This window comes from Hyperolius riggenbachi, chromosome 5 (genome assembly GCF_040937935.1).
Source record: "Hyperolius riggenbachi isolate aHypRig1 chromosome 5, aHypRig1.pri, whole genome shotgun sequence".
NCBI lineage: Eukaryota > Metazoa > Chordata > Amphibia > Anura > Hyperoliidae > Hyperolius > Hyperolius riggenbachi.
The window spans coordinates 43,047,280-43,069,840 of record NC_090650.1 but is presented as its reverse complement, the minus strand read 5'-3'; the positions used below and the strand labels follow the sequence as shown (position 1 = coordinate 43,069,840).

The following is a 22,561-nucleotide window of genomic DNA, read 5'->3' as shown; positions in this document are numbered from 1 at the left end:
CGAATACAATCACTGCACAAAGCGATTTTGTGAGCATTTGCGTTTTTCCTATACCTTCCATTGAGGTAAAATCGCCCCAAAAATGGTATAGGCACCACTTTTCTGCACGCACAGCGCAGGAACTGCACTGATATGAACCGTCTCATAGAGATTCCTTGCACAAGTGTTTTGTGGGGGATTTTAAAAATCGCCTGCGCTTGAAAAAAGGCCGAAAACGTCCTTAGTGTGAATGAGCCCTAATTCTGACATATTTTGGTGAGGTAGGACTTAAAAATTGGAGGTCTAAAAAATGTACCGCTTTCAGACCCATAAATCCAGAAAGGAATGAACCGCCCAGGGGGTTAAAAATGTTTCCTTCGCATTTTTAAAATCGATTTTTTCAAAAACTACAAGGTGTTTTTTACTTGTTCCCATTATTCCTCTTAACATACATAGCAATTTTGGTGACGATTGCATGTATGGGAGCTTTGCTATTAACAGCTAAAGTTGGCACAAAATTAAATAAAATTATGAATGAATTACGCAAAATCAAGTGAATTTCCAAGTCGTAGTTACGTGTAGCTGTAATTGCAATTGTCCTGCTGTGGCCTCCCCTGCCGCCGGACAATCAGACTGCACCATCTGGGAAATTAGCCTTAGTGTTGAACAAGCCCAATCATTAACATGGACTTTTAAATCTCAGGGGCCTGTAGGCACAGGAATTATGGTGTCCTAAACTCCACCCCTGAACACAGGCCACACCCCCAAGTAAAAATATTCTAAACTCTAATCCCTGCATCATGTCACTAACTGTCCTTAGAATCTTACACTCTGAACACGTCATGTCATCCTTAGTGACATAAGAGAAAGATTAGGTTGTAAATGCCTGAGGTCAGTGATTTGAGGCAGGGATTAGACTGTAAACTCCTGAGTAGAGTTGGGCCGAACGGTTCGCCGGCGAACGGGGTTCGCGCGAACTTCGGTGGTTCACGTGCGGGTGCCGCAGGCGAACGTTTGCGGAAGTTCGGTTCGCCCCATAAAGCTATATTGAGCAAAATTTTTAGCCTCCATTTCACTGTCAGCAGACATGTTATTGTCAAACACACTGCTTGAGAACTTGCCCACCCTCCCTTCAAGCTAGGTCCTTTATACCATTTGTCTCAGTTGTCTGCCTACACTAATTAGTTATGGGACAGCTGCTACACTTTCTGCTAGGGAGATTTTAATTGGCCTCCCTCCTCCCTCCTCCCGGGGTCTCTTCTGCCAGGGAATTGTACTATCTTAAAAACCAGTATACATCATACCATAGCTGGGAATCAAACCCAGATCTCACTGTGTGTTGGGCACGTCACCCTAAACACTGTACCACTACAGTAGTAAGTGAAGCTAGCCTAAAATGTACCATTTATGCTCAACGCAATAGAACCATTAGGTTGCTTAAAGGAGAACTGTAGTGAGAGGTATATGGAGGCTGCCATATTGATTTCCTTTTAAGCTATACCAGTTGCCTGGCAGCCCTGCTGATCTATTTGGATGCAGTAATAATAATAATCCAAACATTTGTATAGCGCTTTTCTCCTGTCAGACTCAAAGCGCTCAAGAGCTGCAGCTACAGGGACGAGCTCAAGAGGCCACCCTGCAGTGTTAGGGAGTCTTGCCTTGAACTCCTTACTGAATAGGTACTTGCCCTAGCCAGGATTCAAACCCTGGTCTCCCATGTCAAAGGCAGAGCCCTTAACCAGTACACTATCCAGCCACTGTAGTGTGAATCACACCAGAAACAAGCATGCAGCTAATCTTGTCAGATCTTACAAAAATGTCAAACACCAGATCTGCTGCATGCTTGTTCAGGGTCTAGGGCTAAAAGTATTGGAGGCAGAGGATCTGCAGGATAGCCAGGTAACTGGTATTGCTTAAAAGGAAATCAATATGGTAGCCTCCATATACCTTTCACTACAGTTCTCCTTTAAAGGGAACCCTAACTGAGAGTGATATGGATGTTTCCTGTAAACAATACCAGTTGCCTGGCAGTCCAGCTGATCTTTGTGACTGCAATAGTGGCTGAATCACACCCTGAAACAAGCATGCAGCTAATCCAGTCTGACTTCAGTCAGAGCACCTGATCTGCATGCTTGTTCAGGGGCTGTGGCTAAAAGTATTAGAGACACAGGATCAGCAGGCGATTCAGGCAACTGGTATTATTTTAAAAGGAAAAATCCATATCCTTCTCCGTTTAGGTTCCCTTTAAGGATTTGTAGCATAAAAGCCAACTCACATTGGCTGGGATTTGAACCTGGGTCTCACTGTATGGTGGACAAGCACACTAACCACTACACCAACTGAAGCTGGCCTGAAATTGCTGGCCTGAAATTGCTGGCCTAAAATTTACTATTTCTGCTCAATACAAGAGAAAAAGTAGACAAGACAAATAACACAAAAGAGAAGGCCATGTCTGCCTAAATATCTGTAAGCAGTGGCTGCATGGTGTAATGGATAAGGGTGCTGCCTCTGACAAAGGAGACCAGAGTTCAAATCTCAGCTCTGTCTGTTCAGTAAGCCAGCACCTATTCAGTAGGAGACCTTAGGCAAGTCTTCCTAACACTGCTACTGCCTATAGAGCATGTCCTAGTGGCTGCAGCTCTGGTCCTTTGAGTCTGCCAGGAGAAAAGTGTGATATAAATGTTATTTGTCTTGTCTACTTTTTCTCTTGTATTGAGCATAAATAGTAAATTTTAGGCCAGCAATTTCAGGCCAGCAATTTCAGGCCAGCAATTTCAGGCCAGCTTCAGTTGGTATAGTGGTTAGTGTGCTTGTCCACCATACAGTGAGACCCAGGTTCAAATCCCAGCCAATGTGAGTTGGCTTTTATGCTACAAATACAGTGGCTGGATAGTGTACTGGTTAAGGACTCTGCCTTTGACAAGGGAGACCAGGGTTTGAATCCTGGCTAGGTCAAGAACCTATTCAGTAAGGAGTTCAAGGCAAGACTCCCTAACACTGCAGGGTGGCCTCTTGAGCGCGTCCCTGTGGCTGCAGCTCTTGAGCGCTTTGAGTCTGACAGGAGAAAAGCGCTATACAAATGTTTGGATTATTATTATTATTACTGCAGCCAAATAGATCAGCAGGGCTGCCAGGCAACTGGTATAGCTTAAAAGGAAATCAATATGGCAGCCTCCATATACCTCTCACTACAGTTCTCCTTTAAGCAACCTAATGGTTCTATTGCGTTGAGCATAAATGGTACATTTTAGGCTAGCTTCACTTACTACTGTAGTGGTACAGTGCTTAGGGTGACGTGCCCAACACACAGTGAGATCTGGGTTCGATTCCCAGCTATGGTATGATGTATACTGGTTTTTAAGATAGTACAATTCCCTGGCAGAAGAGAATGGGTAGAAGGGTAGAAGGGTAGGTGGGAGATTAAAATCTCCCTAGCAGCTGTCCCATAACTAATTAGTGTAGGCAGACAACTGAGTCAAATGGTATAAAGGACCTTGCTTGGAGGAGGGAGGGTCCTCCAGCAGTGATGTGTAGTTCACTCAATTAGGTGTGGCTCCAGGTATTAGAGCTTTTGAAACATGTTTTCTATCATTTTTGCAGCTGATAGAATTTTTTAAAACTTTCAAAGTTCGCCTCCCCATTGAAGTCTATTGCGGTTCGCGAACTTTTTCGCGAACCGAACCTTTCGCGGAAGTTCGCGAACAGGGTTCGCGAACCTAAAATCGGAGGTTCGGCCCATCACTACTCCTGAGTTCAATGACCTGAGGAGGGGCCCGCCTCTCCCACTTAAGGCACCTGTAGGCATGTGTCTAAAGTGCCTTATGGAAAATCCTGCCCTGGTACAACAAAGTGTGGATGGATCCAAAATCTTAAGAATTGAAGGACACAGCATATCACTGAGTCCAATCAGGGGAGCTGGGGGGTGCAGAGGAACTAAGCAACAAGTCTGAAGTGAGGCAACCAGAAACTGCTGGTTATTCTTCATTCTTTATTGCAAAAACAAACTTTTTGAAGTCAGGCACTAAAACTACAGTGCTGTGAAAAACTATTTGCCCCCTTCCTGATTTCTTATTCTTTTGCATGTTTGTCACACTTAAATGTTTCTGCTCATCAAAAACCATTAACTATTAGTCAAAGATAACATAATTGAACGCAAAATGCAGTTTTAAATGATGGTTTTTATTATTTAGTGAGAAAAAAAAACTCCAAATCTACATGGCCCTGTGTGAAAAAGTGATTGCCCCCCTTGTTAAAAAATAACTTAACTGTGGTTTATCACACCCGAGTTCAATTTCTGTAGTCACCCCCGGGCCTGATTACTGCCACACCTGTTTCAATCAAGAAATCACTTAAATAGGAGCTATCTGACACAGAGAAGTAGACCAAAAGCACCTCAAAAGCTAGACATCATGCCAAGATCCAAAGAAATTCAGGAACAAATGAGAACAAAAGTAATTGAGATCTATCAGTCTGGAAAAGGTTATAAAGCCATTTCTAAAGCTTTGGGACTCCAGTGAACCACAGTGAGAGCCATTATCCACAAATAGCAAAAACATAGAACAGTGATGAACCTTCCCAGGAGTGGCCGGCCGACCAAAATTACCCCAAAGGCACAGAGAAAACTCATCCAAGAGGTCACAAAAGACCCCAGGACAACATCTAAAGAACTGCAGGCCTCACTTACCTCAATTAAGGTCAGTAAAACTGCATTTTGTGTTCAATTATGTTATCTTTGACTAATAGTTAATGGTTTTTGATGAGCAGAAACATTTAAAGGGAACCTTAACTGGCGAGCAAAAAAAAATTCACTTACCTGGGGGCTTTCCCAAGCCTCCCGCAGCCGTCCGGTGCCCGCGCCGGTCCTTCGGTGCCCTCCGGTCTCCCTCCGCCGCTAAGTTTCGTTTTCGGACGACTGCCAGTCGTCCTCGGGCCTCTTCCGCACTCCTCGTCGTAAACTGCAGTAAAGCGCGTCCACATGACGTGTTTGGCGTCATGCACATGACGCGTTCGGCGTCATGCGGACGCGCTTTACTGCAGTTTACGACGCGGAGTGCGGAAGAGGCCCGAGGACGACTGGCAGTCGTCCGAAAACGAAACTTAGCGGCGGAGGGAGACCGGAGGGCACCGAAGGACCGGCGCGGGCACCGGACGGCTGCGGGAGGCTTGGGAAAGCCCCCAGGTAAGTGAATTTTTTTTTGCTCGCCAGTTAAGGTTCCCTTTAAGTGTGACAAACATGCAAAAGAATAAGAAATCAGGAAGGGGGCAAATAGTTTTTCACAGCACTGTATGTTATCTTTGACTAATAGTTAACGATTTTTGATGAGCAGAAACATTTAAGTGTGACAAACATGCAAAAGAATAAGAAATCAGGAAGGGGGCAAATAGTTTTTCACAGCACTGTATAAAGTACATTTTTGTAAAAGTGCATTGATTTGTCTTCAATTCTGTATGTTTTCCCAGCAGCCTGCACCCACCTTTTCACTATTAAGTCCAATCCAAAAAGGCTCCTTGTATTTATATAGCTGCACTCTTATAAAGGATGACTCGTACTCATCTAAAATACTGGCGAGCTCCGAGTCAGAGGATTTGCACATTGTCTGCGCTTCTTCCCACGTCATCTTGATTTTCACAAACTTGTACCCAGCATCACCGAGCATGTACAGGCTGGAGGCCGGAGGTGTGGTGAGCACAACTGGTATTCTGGGGTCTGAAAAAAAAAACAGTACAATTGGCAAGCAAATTAGTGGGGATTTCAAAAAGTATTTAAAAAAGTATAGTGCATGGTGTCTCAAGGTCTCAGCCAGCAGTGGGGTGGAGGAGGACATGGGAAGCCTCTGAACCATCTAGAGGTTTTCCTTTTTTTAGATAAGTATCTGTTCTTTGTTCTCCTTTTCATCTTAGGTTGGCTTGTGTTTTATCAATTAAAAAAAAATAAGGTTTGGGCTTCTGTTTACTTTTCAGAAAAGTCTTGAGTGAGTAGGTCTGCTGTTCGATAAAAGCACTAGTTTTTCAAGTCCTTGCAATGCAAAAAAAAAAAAAGGGTGGGGGAGGGTGGGGGAGGGTGGGTCCCCTGACAAGTTATTAATCACTAAAAGTTCTTGGACATTAATATGTACCTGGGACATTAAACTAAAGGGATTTATACTTACCTGGGGCTTCCTCCAGCCCCCTGTGGTCTTTTAGTTTCCTTGTTGTCCTCCTGGTCCCTTCAGTTACATCGCTGTTAAAGTGTACCAGAGCTGGCATAAAGTAAACATCTTATACATACCTGGGACTTCCTCCAGACCTATGTGCACGGATCAGGGGAGCTTTCCGGGACCCCCGAATCGAATGGGAATTTACCCGGAAATTCGGGTGGATTTTCAGGGTTGCCGAAGGCGAAGCCGAATCCGAATGTTCAAATTCATGCCGAATCCGAATTCGAAGGTTCCCGAATGTGTGCACTCGAATTCGGCCGGATGACGCAGTGGGTTCGGGATTCGGCTTCGGGATTCGGGGATGACGTCATTGGGCCAATTAGAAGTCCTCCAGCCGAGGACCTGGCAACCCTAGCAACCAATCAGAGGAGGGGAGCCTGGCCCTCCCCTCCTCTATATAAGGTGGCGGCCATCTTGCGGAGCCATGTACTTGTGTGACTGTGCTGGTACTGAGAGTATCTCCAGTGCTGTGCTGCGTCTGAGCAAGTTCATTCTTGTGCTAAACCCAGCGTTTTGCATCCTATTCACCTCCTGAACACTTCTTTTGTACTCTTACATAGATAGACATTAATTTGATTGTTTGTAGTCAGCTAGTGTATAGTGTATACTGTGCTAGGCTAGTGTTAGTCTGTGTGCAGGCTAGGCCTGCTAGCCTAGGGCAGCCTTAGCCTACTACTAGCTTAGGTAGGTTAGGGATTCTAGTTAGTTGTGTACTAGTACTAGTTTAGTTAATTATTTAGTACTGCTGTAGTCTGTTAGTTTATTAGCTTCAGTACTGTGTTAGTTAGTTACTGACTGTGTACAGGCCAGCAAACATCCATTGTGATCTGTGACAGTCATCTGCCCGACCCTATTGATTGATTGCGTCTGACCGTGTGTGACCGACTTTAATTGTCACTGTCTGCCGCACGACTTAGTTATTGTGTAGTACGCTAGGGATTTATTAGTTACCTGCGTACTACTACTACTACCCGATCAGTAATTTTTTTTCTACTGTTAGTCTGTGATTTTATTAGCTTCTGTACTGTGTAATAAATAATAGTTACATCACAGGCCAGCATCCGTTGTGACCTGTGACTGTCATCAATAGTTAGTTACTTACTGACTGTGTACAGGCCAGCATCTGTTGTGATCTGTGACAGACAGTCATCTGCCCGACCCTATTGATTGATTGCATCTGACCGTGTGTGACCGACTTTAATTGTCACTAACTGTCTGCCGCACGACTTAGTTATTGTGTAGTATGGGATTTATTAGTTACCTGCGTACTACTACTACTACTACTACTACTACTACTACTACCCGTTCAGTTAATTTTTTCTACTGTTAATCTGAGATTTTATTAGCTTCTGTACTGTGTAATAAATAATAGTTACATCACAGGCCAGCATCCGTTGTGACCTGTGACTGTCATCTGCCCGACCCTATTGATTGATTGCATCTGACCGTGTGTGACCGACTTTAATTGTCACTAACTGTCTGCCGCACAACTTAGTTATTGTGTAGTATGGGATTTATTAGTTACCTGCGTACTACTACTACTACTACTACTACTACTACTACTACTACTACTACTACCCGTTCAGTTAATTTTTTCTACTGTTAATCTGAGATTTTATTAGCTTCTGTACTGTGTAATAAATAATAGTTACATCACAGGCCAGCATCCGTTGTGATCTGTGACTGTCATCTTATCATCAATAGTTAGTTACTTACTGACTGTGTACAGGCCAGCATCCGTTGTGACCTGTGACTGTCATCTGCCCGACCCTATTGATTGATTGCATCTGACCGTGTGTGACCGACTTTAATTGTCACTAACTGTCTGCCGCACAACTTAGTTATTGTGTAGTATGGGATTTATTAGTTACCTGCGTACTACTACTACTACTACTACTACTACTACTACTACTACTACTACCCGTTCAGTTAATTTTTTCTACTGTTAATCTGAGATTTTATTAGCTTCTGTACTGTGTAATAAATAATAGTTACATCACAGGCCAGCATCCGTTGTGATCTGTGACTGTCATCTTATCATCAATAGTTAGTTACTTACTGACTGTGTACAGGCCAGCATCCGTTGTGACCTGTGACTGTCATCTGCCCGACCCTATTGATTGATTGCATCTGACCGTGTGTGACCGACTTTAATTGTCACTAACTGTCTGCCGCACAACTTAGTTATTGTGTAGTATGGGATTTATTAGTTACCTGCGTACTACTACTACTACTACTACTACTACTACTACTACTACCCGTTCAGTTAATTTTTTCTACTGTTAATCTGAGATTTTATTAGCTTCTGTACTGTGTAATAAATAATAGTTACATCACAGGCCAGCATCCGTTGTGACCTGTGACTGTCATCTGCCCGACCCTATTGATTGATTGCGTCTGACCGTGTGTGACCGACTTTAATTGTCACTAACTGTCTGCCGCACAACTTAGTTATTGTGTAGTATGGGATTTATTAGTTACCTGCGTACTACTACTACTACTACTACTACTACCCGTTCAGTTAATTTTTTCTACTGTTAATCTGAGATTTTATTAGCTTCTGTACTGTGTAATAAATAATAGTTACATCTAGTGATGCTCAAATACCCCTTTTTAAAATTCGAGTTTGGTCGAATTCGAATAGTAAATTATTCGAGGTCAGTCGAATATTCGAGTCGAATAATTTTTACTATTCGATTCGACCTCGGACTTCGAGCTCACTATTTGAGTCGGTATTCGAGCTAACTATTCGAGCTGACTATTCGAATTGGCCTTAAATAGCTTCCCAACACTTGTTTTGAGGGTTAATGATGCAAGAAACATATTTTTTTCCAAGTGACAACAGCAAGTGATTATGTGGGGATGTTCCTTTAAAAAAAAAAAAAAGGTGAAAAGAGAAGTTGTGTCCAGAATTTTGTTCAGTACTGTATATACTTCTTCTTCTTCTTCTTCTTTATCTTCTATATCTTCTTCTTCTTCTTCTATATCTTCTTCTTCTTCTTCATCTTCTTCTTCTTCTTCTTCATCTTCTTCATCTTCATCTTCTTCATCTTCATCTTCTTCATCTTCATCTTCTTCATCTTCTTCTTCATCTTCTTCATCTTCTTCATCTTCATCTTCTTCATCTTCTTCTTCATCTTCTTCATCTTCATCTTCTTCATCTTCTTCTTCTTCTTCTTCTTCATCTTCTTCTTCATCTTCTTCATCTTCTTCTTCATCTTCTTCATCTTCATCTTCTTCATCTTCTTCTTCATCTTCTTCATCTTCTTCATCTTCATCTTCTTCATCTTCTTCTTCATCTTCTTCATCTTCATCTTCTTCATCTTCTTCTTCTTCTTCTTCTTCTTCTTCTTCTTCTTCTTCTTCTTCATCTTCTTCTTCATCTTCTTCATCTTCTTCATCTTCATCTTCTTCATCTTCTTCTTCATCTTCTTCATCTTCTTCATCTTCATCTTCTTCATCTTCTTCTTCATCTTCTTCATCTTCATCTTCTTCATCTTCATCTTCTTCTTCTTCTTCTTCTTCTTCTTCATCTTCTTCTTCATCTTCTTCTTCATCTTCTTCATCTTCTTCTTCATCTTCTTCATCTTCATCTTCTTCATCTTCATCTTCATCTTCATCTTCTTCATCTTCTTCTTCATCTTCTTCTTCTTCTTCTTCTTCTTCTTCTTCTTCATCTTCTTCTTCATCTTCTTCATCTTCTTCTTCATCTTCTTCATCTTCATCTTCATCTTCTTCATCTTCTTCTTCATCTTCTTCATCTTCTTCATCTTCATCTTCTTCATCTTCTTCTTCATCTTCTTCATCTTCATCTTCTTCATCTTCTTCTTCTTCTTCTTCTTCTTCTTCTTCTTCATCTTCTTCTTCATCTTCTTCATCTTCTTCTTCATCTTCTTCTTCATCTTCTTCATCTTCTTCTTCATCTTCTTCATCTTCTTCTTCATCTTCTTCATCTTCTTCTTCTTCTTCATCTTCTTCTATATCGTCTTCTTCGTCACTTATTTCTCTTTTCATTTTTTTTTTTTTAAAGAAATGCAGCTATTTTTGAGCGTAACAACAAATAGCTGGTGGCGCACGCATGTTGGAAGCGCCATTGTATGTGCTCCCTGGCAGTGGAAACACACAGACAGCAGGAGGTAAATTTAGCAGCAGGAGGAGGAGGATGAGTGTGTGGCAGCATGCAGTCAATGAGGCAGGCAGCGTGACATAATAGCCCTGGTACCTAGCGGTGATACCATGGCTGTAAATAAACACAACAGGAGGTCCCAGACAGCGGTCGTGCAGCCCACATTGTGTCCAATACACAACTGGGACAACACAGTTTTCAACCCGGGCACCTCAGAAAAATTAAACCTTTTTTTGTAATGGTTTTGTAGTTTTGGTTTTACAACCAATTACACAGATATATAGCTATTTTTTGACGTAATAGCTGGTGGCAGAGTGGCAGCAGAAGGTAAATCTGTGTACCCTGGCGGTGGGAAACACAGACAGACAGCAGCAGCAGCAGGAGGAGGAATGGAGGAGAGTAATTATGTGAGCAGCTATTGTTTGACGTAATAGCTGGTGGCAGTGTGGCAGCAGAAGGTAATTCTGTGTACCCTGGCAGTGGGAAACACAGACAGACAGCAGCAGCAGGAGGAATGGAGGAGTAGTGTGAGTGTGGCAGCAGGTAGGCAGCGTGACATAATAGCCCTGGTACCTAGCGGTGATACCAGGGCCGTAAATAAACACAACAGGAGGTCCCAGACAGCGGTCGTGCAGCCCACATTGTGTCCAATACACAACTGGGACAACACAGTTTTCAACCCGGGCACCTCAGAAAAATTAAACCTTTTTTTTTTTTAATGGTTTGTTTGGTTTCGGTTTTGCAACCAATATAGCTATTGTTTGACGTAATAGCTGGTGGCAGAGTGGCAGCAGAAGAAGGTCATTCTGTGTACCCTGGCAGTGGGAAACACAGACAGACAGCAGAAGGGCAGTACACAGCAGCCCACTGTAGGTGTAAAATGTGTGGCTGCAGGCGACGTAATAGTCAAAGTGAACCAGGCTGGCTTAGTGAGCAGGAGCCAGGAGGTGGTAAAGGGTGGTAAGGCACATTAACGATGGTTCCGGCAGCCAGTTCATGTCCCCCTCTCGCCGACAACAGGGGCCAGGAACTCGCCTTCCACCCACGCCTGGTTCATCTTGAGAAACGTCAGTCTGTCCACAGACTTGTGAGACAGACGTGAGCGTTTCTCGGTGACCACGCCACCAGCTGCACTGAAGCAGCGCTCGGACAGCACGCTGGAAGGGGGGCAGGACAGCACTTCCAGGGCGTACTGCGCTAGCTCGCTCCAGATCTCCATGCGCTTGACCCAATACTCCATGGGATCAACAGGGGCATCGCTGTCAAGCCCGCTGTACGACCCCATGTAGTCAGCCACCATGCGGGTCAGGCGCTGGCTGTGACCGGAGGAGGATGCTGCTGCATGCATCTCCTCTCTAGTCACTGCTGCCGGAGCCTCTACAGTCCTGTAGAGCTCGTGGCTGAGAGACAGCAGGTCTGTGGGGCGCTTGCTGCTGCTGGATGCAGGCACCTGCTGCTGCCTCTGTGCTGGCTGCTGGACAGTGGGGGTGGAAGGCTGGGGGAAGGCTTCCTCCAAGCGCTCAACAAGGGCCTGCTGCAAGCTCCTTATTTGTTGCGCTGGGTCTCCTCCTGCAGGCGGCAGGAACTGGCTCAACTTCCCCTTGAGGCGTGGGTCCAACATCATGCTGATCCAGATGTCCTCCCTCTGCTTCATCTGGATCACCCTGGGGTCCCTGCGCAGGCACGCCAGCATGTGCGCTGCCATTGGGAAGAGGCGGGCCACGTCTGCTGGCACATCGACGTCAGTGCTGTCCTCATCCTCCTCCTCTGCCGCCTCATCCTCTCTCCACCCCCGCACCAACTCAGCTGCGCTGTGCTGATCCCCCTCATCAGCAGCCAGGTCAGGGACCTCCACCAAGTCCTCCTCCTCCTCCCCCTCAGAGGTGGACTGCGCAGCTGGTTGCCGCTCCTGCTGGTCCAAGGCTGCCGCTCCCTGTTCCAGCAAACCATCGAGGGCCCTGTTCAGCAGAGAAACCAGGGGCACCCACTCGCAGACCATAGCATGGTCCCTGCTCACCATGTTTGTGGCCTGCAGGAAGGGAGCCAGCACAAAGCACACCTGCTGCATGTGCCTCCAGTCATCATCGGGGACGATGGACGGGATGTTGCTGGTCTTGTCCCTTCTCCGAGCTGCGGAAACAGTGGCCAGGGCAAGGTACTGGTTGACAGCGTGCCTCTGTTCAACCATACGCTCCAACATCGCCAGGGTGGAGTTCCAGCGAGTCGGAACGTCAATGATCAGCCGATGGCGTGGCAGATCCAGCTCCTTTTGCACGTCTTCCAGGCTCGCACAGGCTGCAGCCGAGCGCCGGAAGTGACGCACAACATTCCTTGCCGTTTCCAGCAGTTCGCCCATCCCCTGGTAGGTGCGCAGGAACTTCTGCACCACCAGGTTCAGCACGTGGGCAAGACAGGGGATGTGGGTCAGGTTTCCCCTGTCTATGGCAGCAACCAGATTGGCCCCATTGTCGGACACCACCTCTCCGACTCTGAGGCCTCTGGGGGTCAGCCAAATCCTCTCCTGCTCCTGGAGTTTGGCCAACACGTGGGCTGCCGTCAGCTTGGTCTTGCCAAGGCTGACCAAGTGCAGCAGCGCTTGGCAGTGGCGGGCCTTCACGCTGCTGCTGAGGCGGGGGGTTTGGCCAGGTGTGGCGGAGGATGGCAGAGGATCGGAGGAACCCGCTGCAGTTCCCCTGACCCTGCGGGGTGGCACCACCCACTGTGTTGCTGCTGCTGCTGTGCCCGCTGCTGCTCTCCCATCCTCACCCCCTTCCACAAAGCTGACCCAGTGGACAGTGAAGGACAGGTAGCGGCCTGTCCCGAAGCGGCTGCTCCAGGAGTCCATGGTGACGTGGACCCTTTCACCAACCGCGTGCTCCAGCCCTCGCTCCACATTGGCCATCACAAAGCGGTGCAGTGCTGGAATGGCCTTGCGGGAGAAAAAGTGTCTGCTGGGGAGCTGCCAGTCTGGGGCTGCACAAGCAAGCAGCGCCCGCATGTCGCTCCCCTCCTGCACGAGCGTGTACGGCAGGAGTTGGGAGCACATGGCCCGTGCCAGCAAGCCGTTCAGCTGCCGCACGCGACGGCTGCTGGGAGGCAGAGCCCTAACCACCCCCTGGAAGGACTCGCTCAAAAGGCTCTGGCGTGGCCTTTTGCTGACACGGGAATCACCAGACACAGCGGAGGAGGCCACTGAGGACTGGCTGCCAGAACAGGCCTCAGTGTCGGCGGCAGGAGTTGCAGAGGGGGGAGGAGCAGTGCGTTTCCGCACTCCTGCTGGTGCTGCTGGAGGAGCAGGAGGGCGGGTGGCTGCTGTTGCTGCTGCTGAAGGCTGTGCAGTGATGGGTGTGGTGCCACTGCCAGCACCAGATGCCTTCAGCCTCTGGAACTCCTCATGCTGGTGGAAATGTTTAGCCGCAAGGTGGTTGATCAGCGAGCTGGTGCTGAACTTTAAGGGGTCTGCACCTCTGCTCAACTTCCGCTGACAGTGGTTGCAAGTGGCGTACTTGCTGTACACAGTGGGCATGGTGAAAAAGCGCCAGATTGGTGACAGAAACATCCCCCTACGGCATGGAAGCGCTGCTGCCTGTCTCCCTGTGGTGGTTGGGGGGGGGGCTTGGGTGCGGCTGGTGGTGGTACTGGCTGATGCTGCTGCTGCTGCTGCTGAGCCTGAGACACCAGCAGGCTGTGGGTCGCTGCCAATGCTTGCAATGATGCGCCTCCTTGCAAGGCCCACAAGCGCATCCTCCTCCTCCTCCGAGCTGCTGAGGACGACATCCCCTGGAGGTGGTGGCACCCAGTCTCTGTCTGTCACCGGGTCATCAACATCATCCTCCCCCTCCTCAAACATGTCCTGCTGGGATGATGACCCCCCAAACTCCTCTCCTGATGCATGGATGGGCTGCTTGACTGTCGCCACAGTCTTGCTGTCCAATCCCTCATCCCCCAAAGTGCCCATCAGCATCTCCTCCTCAAAATCGCCAACAACAGCAGACAATTGACTCATCATGCCTGGGGTCAAAAGAGTGCTGAATGAGAGGTCGGCGACTGACGGTGAACTGGCCTCCTCCCCAGACCCTGCTGGGCGGCTGCTGCGAACAGGGGTGGTGGTGGTGGTGGTGGTGAGGGTGGAGGCCTCGGATGCAGAGCTGATGGCGGGCTGCTCATCCTCCGTCATGAGTTGCACCACAGTGTCTGCATCCTTTTCCTCAATGGGACGTTTCCGACCCGGCTGGAGGAAAATCGGAGCAGGTGCTACACGCTGCTGCTGCTGTGTCTCTGCAGCGTGAGTTGCAGATGCTCCTGCTGGGCGGCGCCCAAGGCGTCCACGGCCAGTGGCTATGGGAGGAATGTTAGCCACTGACGCTGCTGCTGCTGCTGCGGAACTGTGCATGGTGGCGCGCCCGCGGCCGCGGCTTGCCACAATGCTGCTCCCTCTCCTCCTGATTCCCTTGCTGCCCTTCCCCTTGCCCAAACCGCGCTGGCTGCCACTTCCAGACATCTTAAATGTTTTGGGCGTATAGACAAAAGTTTTGTAAAAGGGCGGGTGAAAAGTGGGGTACTTTAATGGAGTGGGTTGGTTGGTGAGGTGACTGAGTGAGTGTCCCCTAGTACAGTAAGTAAGTAGTAACAGTCAGGAAGTACAACTAGCAGTTACAATAATCAGTAGTAATCACAAGTAAATTTAGTGTGTGTACACTCAGACAGTGAGTGCACGCACGCAGGAGCTAGTAGCCTATGAACACAGTGACTGAGTGTCCTAGACTCCTAGTACAGTAAGAGTAAGTAGTAACAATAAGTAGAACTAACTAATTACAATAATCAATCAGCGATCAGAAGGAAATGGAGTGTGGGTGGTGTGTGTACACTCAGACAGTGAGTGACCGCACGCAGGAGCTAGTAGCCTATGAACACAGTGACTGAGTGTCCTAGACTCCTAGTACAGTAAGAGTAAGTAGTAACAGTAAGTAGAACTAACTAATTACAATAATCAATCAGCGATCAGAAGGAAATGGAGTGTGGGTGGTGTGTGTACACTCAGACAGTGAGTGACCGCACGCAGGAGCTAGTAGCCTATGAACACAGTGACTGAGTGTCCTAGACTCCTAGTACAGTAAGAGTAAGTAGTAACAGTAAGTAGAACTAACTAATTACAATAATCAATCAGCGATCAGAAGGAAATGGAGTGTGGGTGGTGTGTGTACACTCAGACAGTGAGTGACCGCACGCAGGAGCTAGTAGCCTATGAACACAGTGACTGAGTGTCCTAGACTCCTAGTACAGTAAGAGTAAGTAGTAACAGTAAGTAGAACTAACTAATTACAATAATCAATCAGCGATCAGAAGGAAATGGAGTGTGGGTGGTGTGTGTACACTCAGACAGTGAGTGACCGCACGCAGGAGCTAGTAGCCTATGAACACAGTGACTGAGTGTCCTAGACTCCTAGTACAGTAAGAGTAAGTAGTAACAGTAAGTAGAACTAACTAATTACAATAATCAATCAGCGATCAGAAGGAAATGGAGTGTGGGTGGTGTGTGTACACTCAGACAGTGAGTGACCGCACGCAGGAGCTAGTAGCCTATGAACACAGTGACTGAGTGTCCTAGACTCCTAGTACAGTAAGAGTAAGTAGTAACAGTAAGTAGAACTAACTAATTACAATAATCAATCAGCGATCAGAAGGAAATGGAGTGTGGGTGGTGTGTGTACACTCAGACAGTGAGTGACCGCACGCAGGAGCTAGTAGCCTATGAACACAGTGACTGAGTGTCCTAGACTCCTAGTACAGTAAGAGTAAGTAGTAACAGTAAGTACAACTAACTAATTACAATAATCAATCAGCGATCAGAAGGAAATGGAGTGTGGGTGGTGTGTGTACACTCAGACAGTGAGTGACCGCACGCAGGAGCTAGTAGCCTATGAACACAGTGACTGAGTGTCCTAGACTCCTAGTACAGTAAGAGTAAGTAGTAACAGTAAGTAGAACTAACTAATTACAATAATCAATCAGCGATCAGAAGGAAATGGAGTGTGGGTGGTGTGTGTACACTCAGACAGTGAGTGACCGCACGCAGGAGCTAGTAGCCTATGAACACAGTGACTGAGTGTCCTAGACTCCTAGTACAGTAAGAGTAAGTAGTAACAGTAAGTAGAACTAACTAATTACAATAATCAATCAGCGATCAGAAGGAAATGGAGTGTGGGTGGTGTGTGTACACTCAGACAGTGAGTGACCGCACGCAGGAGCTAGTAGCCTATGAACACAGTGACTGTCTGACTGAGTGTCCTAGACTCCTAGTACAGTAAGAGTAAGTAGTAACAGTAAGTACAACTAACTAACAATAATCTATCAGTAATCAGAAGGAAATAGAGTGTGTGTACACACAGACAGTGAGTGAGTGCACACACGCAGGAGCTAGCTAGTAGCCTATAAACAGTGACAGTCAGTGAGTGTCCTACTCCTAGTACAGTATAACTACAATACTATTAGTAAAGGACAGCAGAAATACTGGTATAGATGAGAGAAATAAACAGAGGACAGCTGCCCACAGAGGCAAGGCCCCCCTGAGGCCTAAACCTGTAAGCTTGCAGCAGCTGCCTGTCTCTAATGTAACACACAAGCTACTAACTAAAATACAATGTCTATCTAACTAACAACAATATAGGTGTATATGGCAGGTGTAGGTGAGCAAAAACGCTAGGTAAATGATCACAATAGAGCACTTGCTAAGCCAAAGCACAAAGGAGCAACTCTCTCTCTGTACAAGTCTCAGGCAAGCATGGAGAAACGTAACATGGCGGCCGCTATTTATAGGGTAGGGGCTGGCCAGGGTCCCCCTCTGTGATTGGCTGCCGTCAGAGGGCCTGGGAGCCCTCTGATTGGCTCTAAGGACATCAATCTGGGCTATGACGCTATTCGAGCTCGGTACCGAGCTCGAATAGCGCCGAGTTGCTCGAATAGCTCGAATAGTGAATGGGCTATTCGAGTGTACTCGGATAGCCCATTCGAATAGCTCCAGCTATTCGGAGCTCGAATACCGAGCTCGAATAGCTGAAAAAGAGCTCGAATATTCGAGCTACTCGAATATTCGAGCTCTGCTGAGCACCACTGGTTACATCACAGGCCAGCATCCGTTGTGACCTGTGACTGTCATCAATAGTTAGTTACTTACTGACTGTGTACAGGCCAGCATCTGTTGTGATCTGTGACAGACAGTCATCTGCTCGACCCCTATTGATTGCGTCTGACCATGTGTGACAGACTTTAATTGTCACTGTCTGCCGCACGACTTAGTTATTGTGTAGTACACTAGGGATTTATTAGTTACCTGCGTACTACTACTACTACTACTACTACTATCCGTTCAGTACATTTTTTTTACTGTTAGTCTGTGATTTTATTAGCTTCTGTACTGTGTAATAAATAATAGTTACATCACAGGCCAGCATCCATTGTGACCTGCAACTGTCATCTGCCCGTCCCTATTGATTGCGTCTGACCATGTGTGACTGACTTTAATTGTCACTGTCCGTCACACGAGTTAGTTAGTACTGTAGACTACACTACTGCTGTTAGTAGTAGTACTACTACTACTATTTAATACTACTATTTAAATAAAAATAAAATCTTTCTTTTTTTGTTGTCCAGCACCAGCAGTCACCACCAAGTCACCACCAACCCAGACTTTATTAAAGTTTACACCCTTTACCGCCCTCTTCTACATTTTTTTTTTACTGTATTTGTATATTGCACAATGACTGGCAGAGGTAGAGGGCGAGGCACCACCAGAAGAGGCAGCGCCATTGCAGGAGCCACTGCCAGCAGCAGCAGAAGGTCTGGGACTGGTCCGCCGCCAGCCACTGACCGCAGAGTTGTGGAGGAGGGTGCAGAGGCGCAACAGCAGCGCATTGCGCCCATCTTTGAGACGGGTCGTCGCCCCCGGCCCATTGTGGAGAGTGAGGTGCAGGCTGTGGTGGAAATGATGGCAGAGCAGGAAGCCAAAGTTTCCAGCCAGGCCTCCAGCACCAGCGAGACCAGTGCCACCACCAGCACTCCGGTCCGCAGCAGGCCTCCACCACCGCTTGAGGCCATGGTCACGGTGACCCCATCGACCAGCCTGCCCTCACTGAGCTTGCTCTTATCCACAGACACAGCAAAAACACGCGATTTGTAACTGCATTATATTCATCCCGAATGAGAAGCTGGCCTTCTTCATATTGGTAACCTGCGTTACGCAAGTAACACACATTACCATAGCAACGCTCACGTTACCCATGTTCTGTGGTTTACCGCCGGTAATATTGCCATGCACTGCCTGAGCACAGCAATATTGCTGGCGGTTTGTGTACCAGGGCCCATAAGTAGAGATGAATCATGAGTTAAGACAGATAATAGTAGTAGCAGTAGTAGTAAATTAATTACTTGCTTCACCCACATTACCACAACAACGCTTGCATTACCCAGGGGCGCCGCTAGCCTTTTTGTCACTCCAGGCAAGAAGACCTGCAGCGCCCCCCCCCCCCCCATACGTATACATACACACACTATTGGCTACAATAAAGTTTCAGATTTGATATACTTTCAATGTACTTTATGTTCATTACAACTACCCCTCAGTTTTTCTGAGTGTTTCCTATATACATGGTTGGTGCTAGTGGGGAAGAGGGGATTTCTGGGAACATACCATGATATGGATAAGCAAGCAGCAGAGCCGGGACAAGGTCCTTCAGCACCCAAGGCTGAGACACCAAAGTGCGCCCCTCCATCCCTCCCACCCCAGCCTTCACACACTGATTGCTATTAGACTAAGAGGCGCCACAGAGCACACAACCTCCCTAACACCTTAATATCTAGTTATCTGGCTGGCAGTCACTGCTATGTATCCCCTTTTCTTATTTCTTTCTGCTTCAAACACAATTAGGAATGACAGCTGAATGAATTCTGCGCCCCCTCCTACACTGCGCCCTGAGGCTGGAGCCTCTCCAGCCTATGCCTCGGCCCGGCCCTGGCAAGCAGTCAGTTTATCAATATCATGCCATAATGTATAATCCCAGAAATCCCCTCTTCCATCATCCACCCATGTGTAGGGGAAAAAAAAACACTTTGAAAACAGCCAGCTCTATTTACAAATCAGTGTCAGCAACGATAATGTCACAGTGTCACTCTCTCAGGCTCCCCAGATAAAAGATATTGCAAACTGCCCGCATAGTACAGAAATACGCATCATAACTTTTCTGTGGAGAATCAAGTGCTCACTACATTCATTTCCACGCTTGACTAATCATTGTAGTTAATTCCAAGATAAAGGAAGGAGATGTCTATCACATATAAGCCTCCTTTGCCTCTGTCTGTGACACAAACACTTCAGAAATCTTTGCTGCACCTTTCAACTGGTTGTGCAGAGCTGGTCCAGCCATCCACAGACAAAACTATTACAAAAATAACAGGGGCCGAACAATTAGGTAGGCCACACATGTGCCTGTGGCAATCCCCACTAGCTATACTTGAGGTAAAATGAAGTTAGGCCTGTCAGGAGAATTCCTCAACATCCAGTTCATTTTCCCTCTCTGAGGTGAGCTGGATGTTGATTGGTCAAAAGAGCACTGCAGTGCAGGGGAACCTTTGGGAGGTTCTGATTGGTCGGCAGGGCAGGTTGATATACTTAGCCAGGTGTTACTATGCCCTGAGGAAGATTAGGCCGACCAATCAGAGACAGATCAGGTGTATATAAAGGAGGTCCGTTCCCCACCTAGCTGCCTGTCACCCCTGTGGCATAGGTGAGCTCCCCACCCACCCTTCCCTTCTTCTGAATGGATTCGTCGTGGTCAAGTTTTATTTGTAAAAGTTCGAGTTTTACAAGTATTGGGGTCGTATTTCTTGTTGGTGAGAAGAGCATATCTGAACTGTGGTAGTTAGATATGAAAAAATCGTGGTTGTGCAATGTTTTATTAAAGTTGGTCAATCGACCTCAATTATGTATTTCACTTATTTTATTATATTTATATTTACCAAATAAAATTGGCCACGACCTTTAAAATGCCAGCTCTGGAGTCTTATTTGTTTGTCATTAATGTTTTAGGTTAAGATTGGTTTGGGGGTGGAATTGTCTACAGGCCCATGATATGCAGGAGAATGAGCTTCCTTGCACACAGATATAAGCAGGTGTTCAGCCTGAGATCAGGCTTGCTTGCTAAGTTCTTAATGAAGACATGCAGGGACATTGGCAGAACAGCAACAGGACTTGTGATCTGCAGCGCATGAAATGTCGGATGTGCAGATGTGCTACCTGAGTACTGGTCTCTGTGGCCTTCTCTCACTGTAAGATCACTGTGCAAAAACTGTGCTAACTCCACTCAGTCATTCATATCAGCAGGATCAGGGAGAGCCCTACAGAGCAGCACTTCCAGCACAGATCCCCTCACAAGAGAGGACTTGCTGATGCATCTGTGTAGTTTTATGGAGTGCAGGAAGAAGTGATCCCTGATGTTCCTCCATGCTGGGGCAGGGTGTCATCAGATTTGCTGGAGTGACAGGGATTGGGGGAAAGGCCCAGACAGGATGGAACGCTATCTGTGAGACAGGGGTTTGTAATTGGAACCACGCACGTGTACAGGTACAGTACAGACCAAAAGTTTGGACACACCTTCTCATTAAAAGAGTTTTCTTTATTTTCATGACTATGAACATTGTAGATTTACACAGAAGGCATCTAAACTATGAATTAACACATGTGGAAGTATAGTCAGTGGCGTACCTAGGATATTTGGCACCCGGTGCTGGGTATTAAAAGACAATCCTCCCCCCCCCCCAAAAGGAAAGGAGCGACTGTGGCATACTAAGCGCGCCAAGGTGGGTAATGTCAGACTCCCTCCCCCCTCACCTGGGTCTCCTCCTTAGAGTCCTTACACGCTCTCCCCCCTTCAGATATGTGTAGCACAGTGAGCAACAGTGAAGGCGGAGACCTGCGGCACGTGATGGTGATGCAGCGCTCCAGCACTTGTAATGCAAGGGTCAGGTGAAGTATTCCATGCACGCCTGAAGGAGGAGGGTGTCGGGTGTCGGGTGTCCCCCCCCCCCCCCCGTCCCTCCTTTTTGTGCTGCTTTCCTCCTGCTCATGGCCTCTGTGGGAGGTCCTTGCGACAGGGTTGACAACCTAATTTCTATTTTTGAAGGACAAAAGGCCCAAAAAAGTAATGTTTTGGACGGAAAGGGCGCAGAGTCAGAAGCGTACTTTTAAGTAGAGTTGTGGGTGTGGCTAAGCTCTGGACATAATTATTTTTTTTTTAGTATTTATATAACACTGACATGACCTTCCACAGCACTTTACATAGTCAGGTCTCTCACTGTCCTCAGGGAAGCTCACAAAGTAATCCCTACCACAGTCATAATGCAATGTTTGCTGTATTATTATGATGATGTACAGTACAGACCAAAAGTTTGGACACACCTTCTCATTCAAAGAGTTTTCTTTATTTTCATGACTATGAACATTGTAGATTCACACTGAAGGCATCCAAACTATGAATTAACACGTGTGGAAGTATAGTACATAACCAAAAAGTTTGACTCCAATGAAAATATGTCAAATTCTAGGTTCTTCAAAGTAGCCACCTTTTGCTTTGATTACTGCTTTGCACACTCTTGGCATTCTCTTGATGAGCTTCAAGAGGTAGTCACCTGAAATGGTTTTCACTTCACAGGTGTGCCCTGTCAGGTTTAATAAGTGGGATTTCTTGCCTTATAAATGGGGTTGGGACCTTCAGTTGTGTTGTGGAGAAGTCAGGTGGATACACAGCTGATAGGCTGATAGTCCTACTGAATAGACTGTTAGAATTTGTATTATGGCAAGAAAAAAAGCAGCTAAGTAAAGAAAAACGAGTGGCCATCATTACTTTAAGAAATGAACGTCAGTCAGTCTGAAAAATTGGGAAAACTTTGAAAGTGTCCCCAAGTGCAGTCTCAAAAACCATCAAACACTACAAAGAAACTGGCTGGCATGCGAACCGCCCCAGGAAAGGAAGACCAAGAGTCACCTCTGCTGCGTAGGATAAGTTCGTCCGAATCACCAGCCTCAGAAATCGCAGGTTAACAGCAGCTCAGATTAGAGACCAGGTCAATGCCGCACAGAGTTCTAGCAGCAGACATCTCTAGAACAACTGTTAAGAGGAGACTGTGTGAATCAGGCCTTCATGGTAGAATATCTGCTAGGAAACCACTGCTAAGGACAGGCAACAAGCAGAAGAGACTTGTTTGGGCT

At 46.7% G+C, this 22,561-nt stretch overlaps 1 protein-coding gene across 1 annotated transcript in view; it reads right to left on the bottom strand.

Annotated features, from left to right (window-relative positions):
* LOC137518156 (macrophage mannose receptor 1-like) overlaps nt 1-22,561 on the bottom strand; it is a 335,787-nt gene that overhangs the window by 58,365 nt on the left and 254,861 nt on the right. Inside the window, exon 24 of the mRNA XM_068235568.1 lies at nt 5,454-5,686. Within this exon, the coding sequence (XP_068091669.1) occupies nt 5,454-5,686 (233 nt within the window). The remainder of the gene's footprint in view (nt 1-5,453; nt 5,687-22,561) is intronic.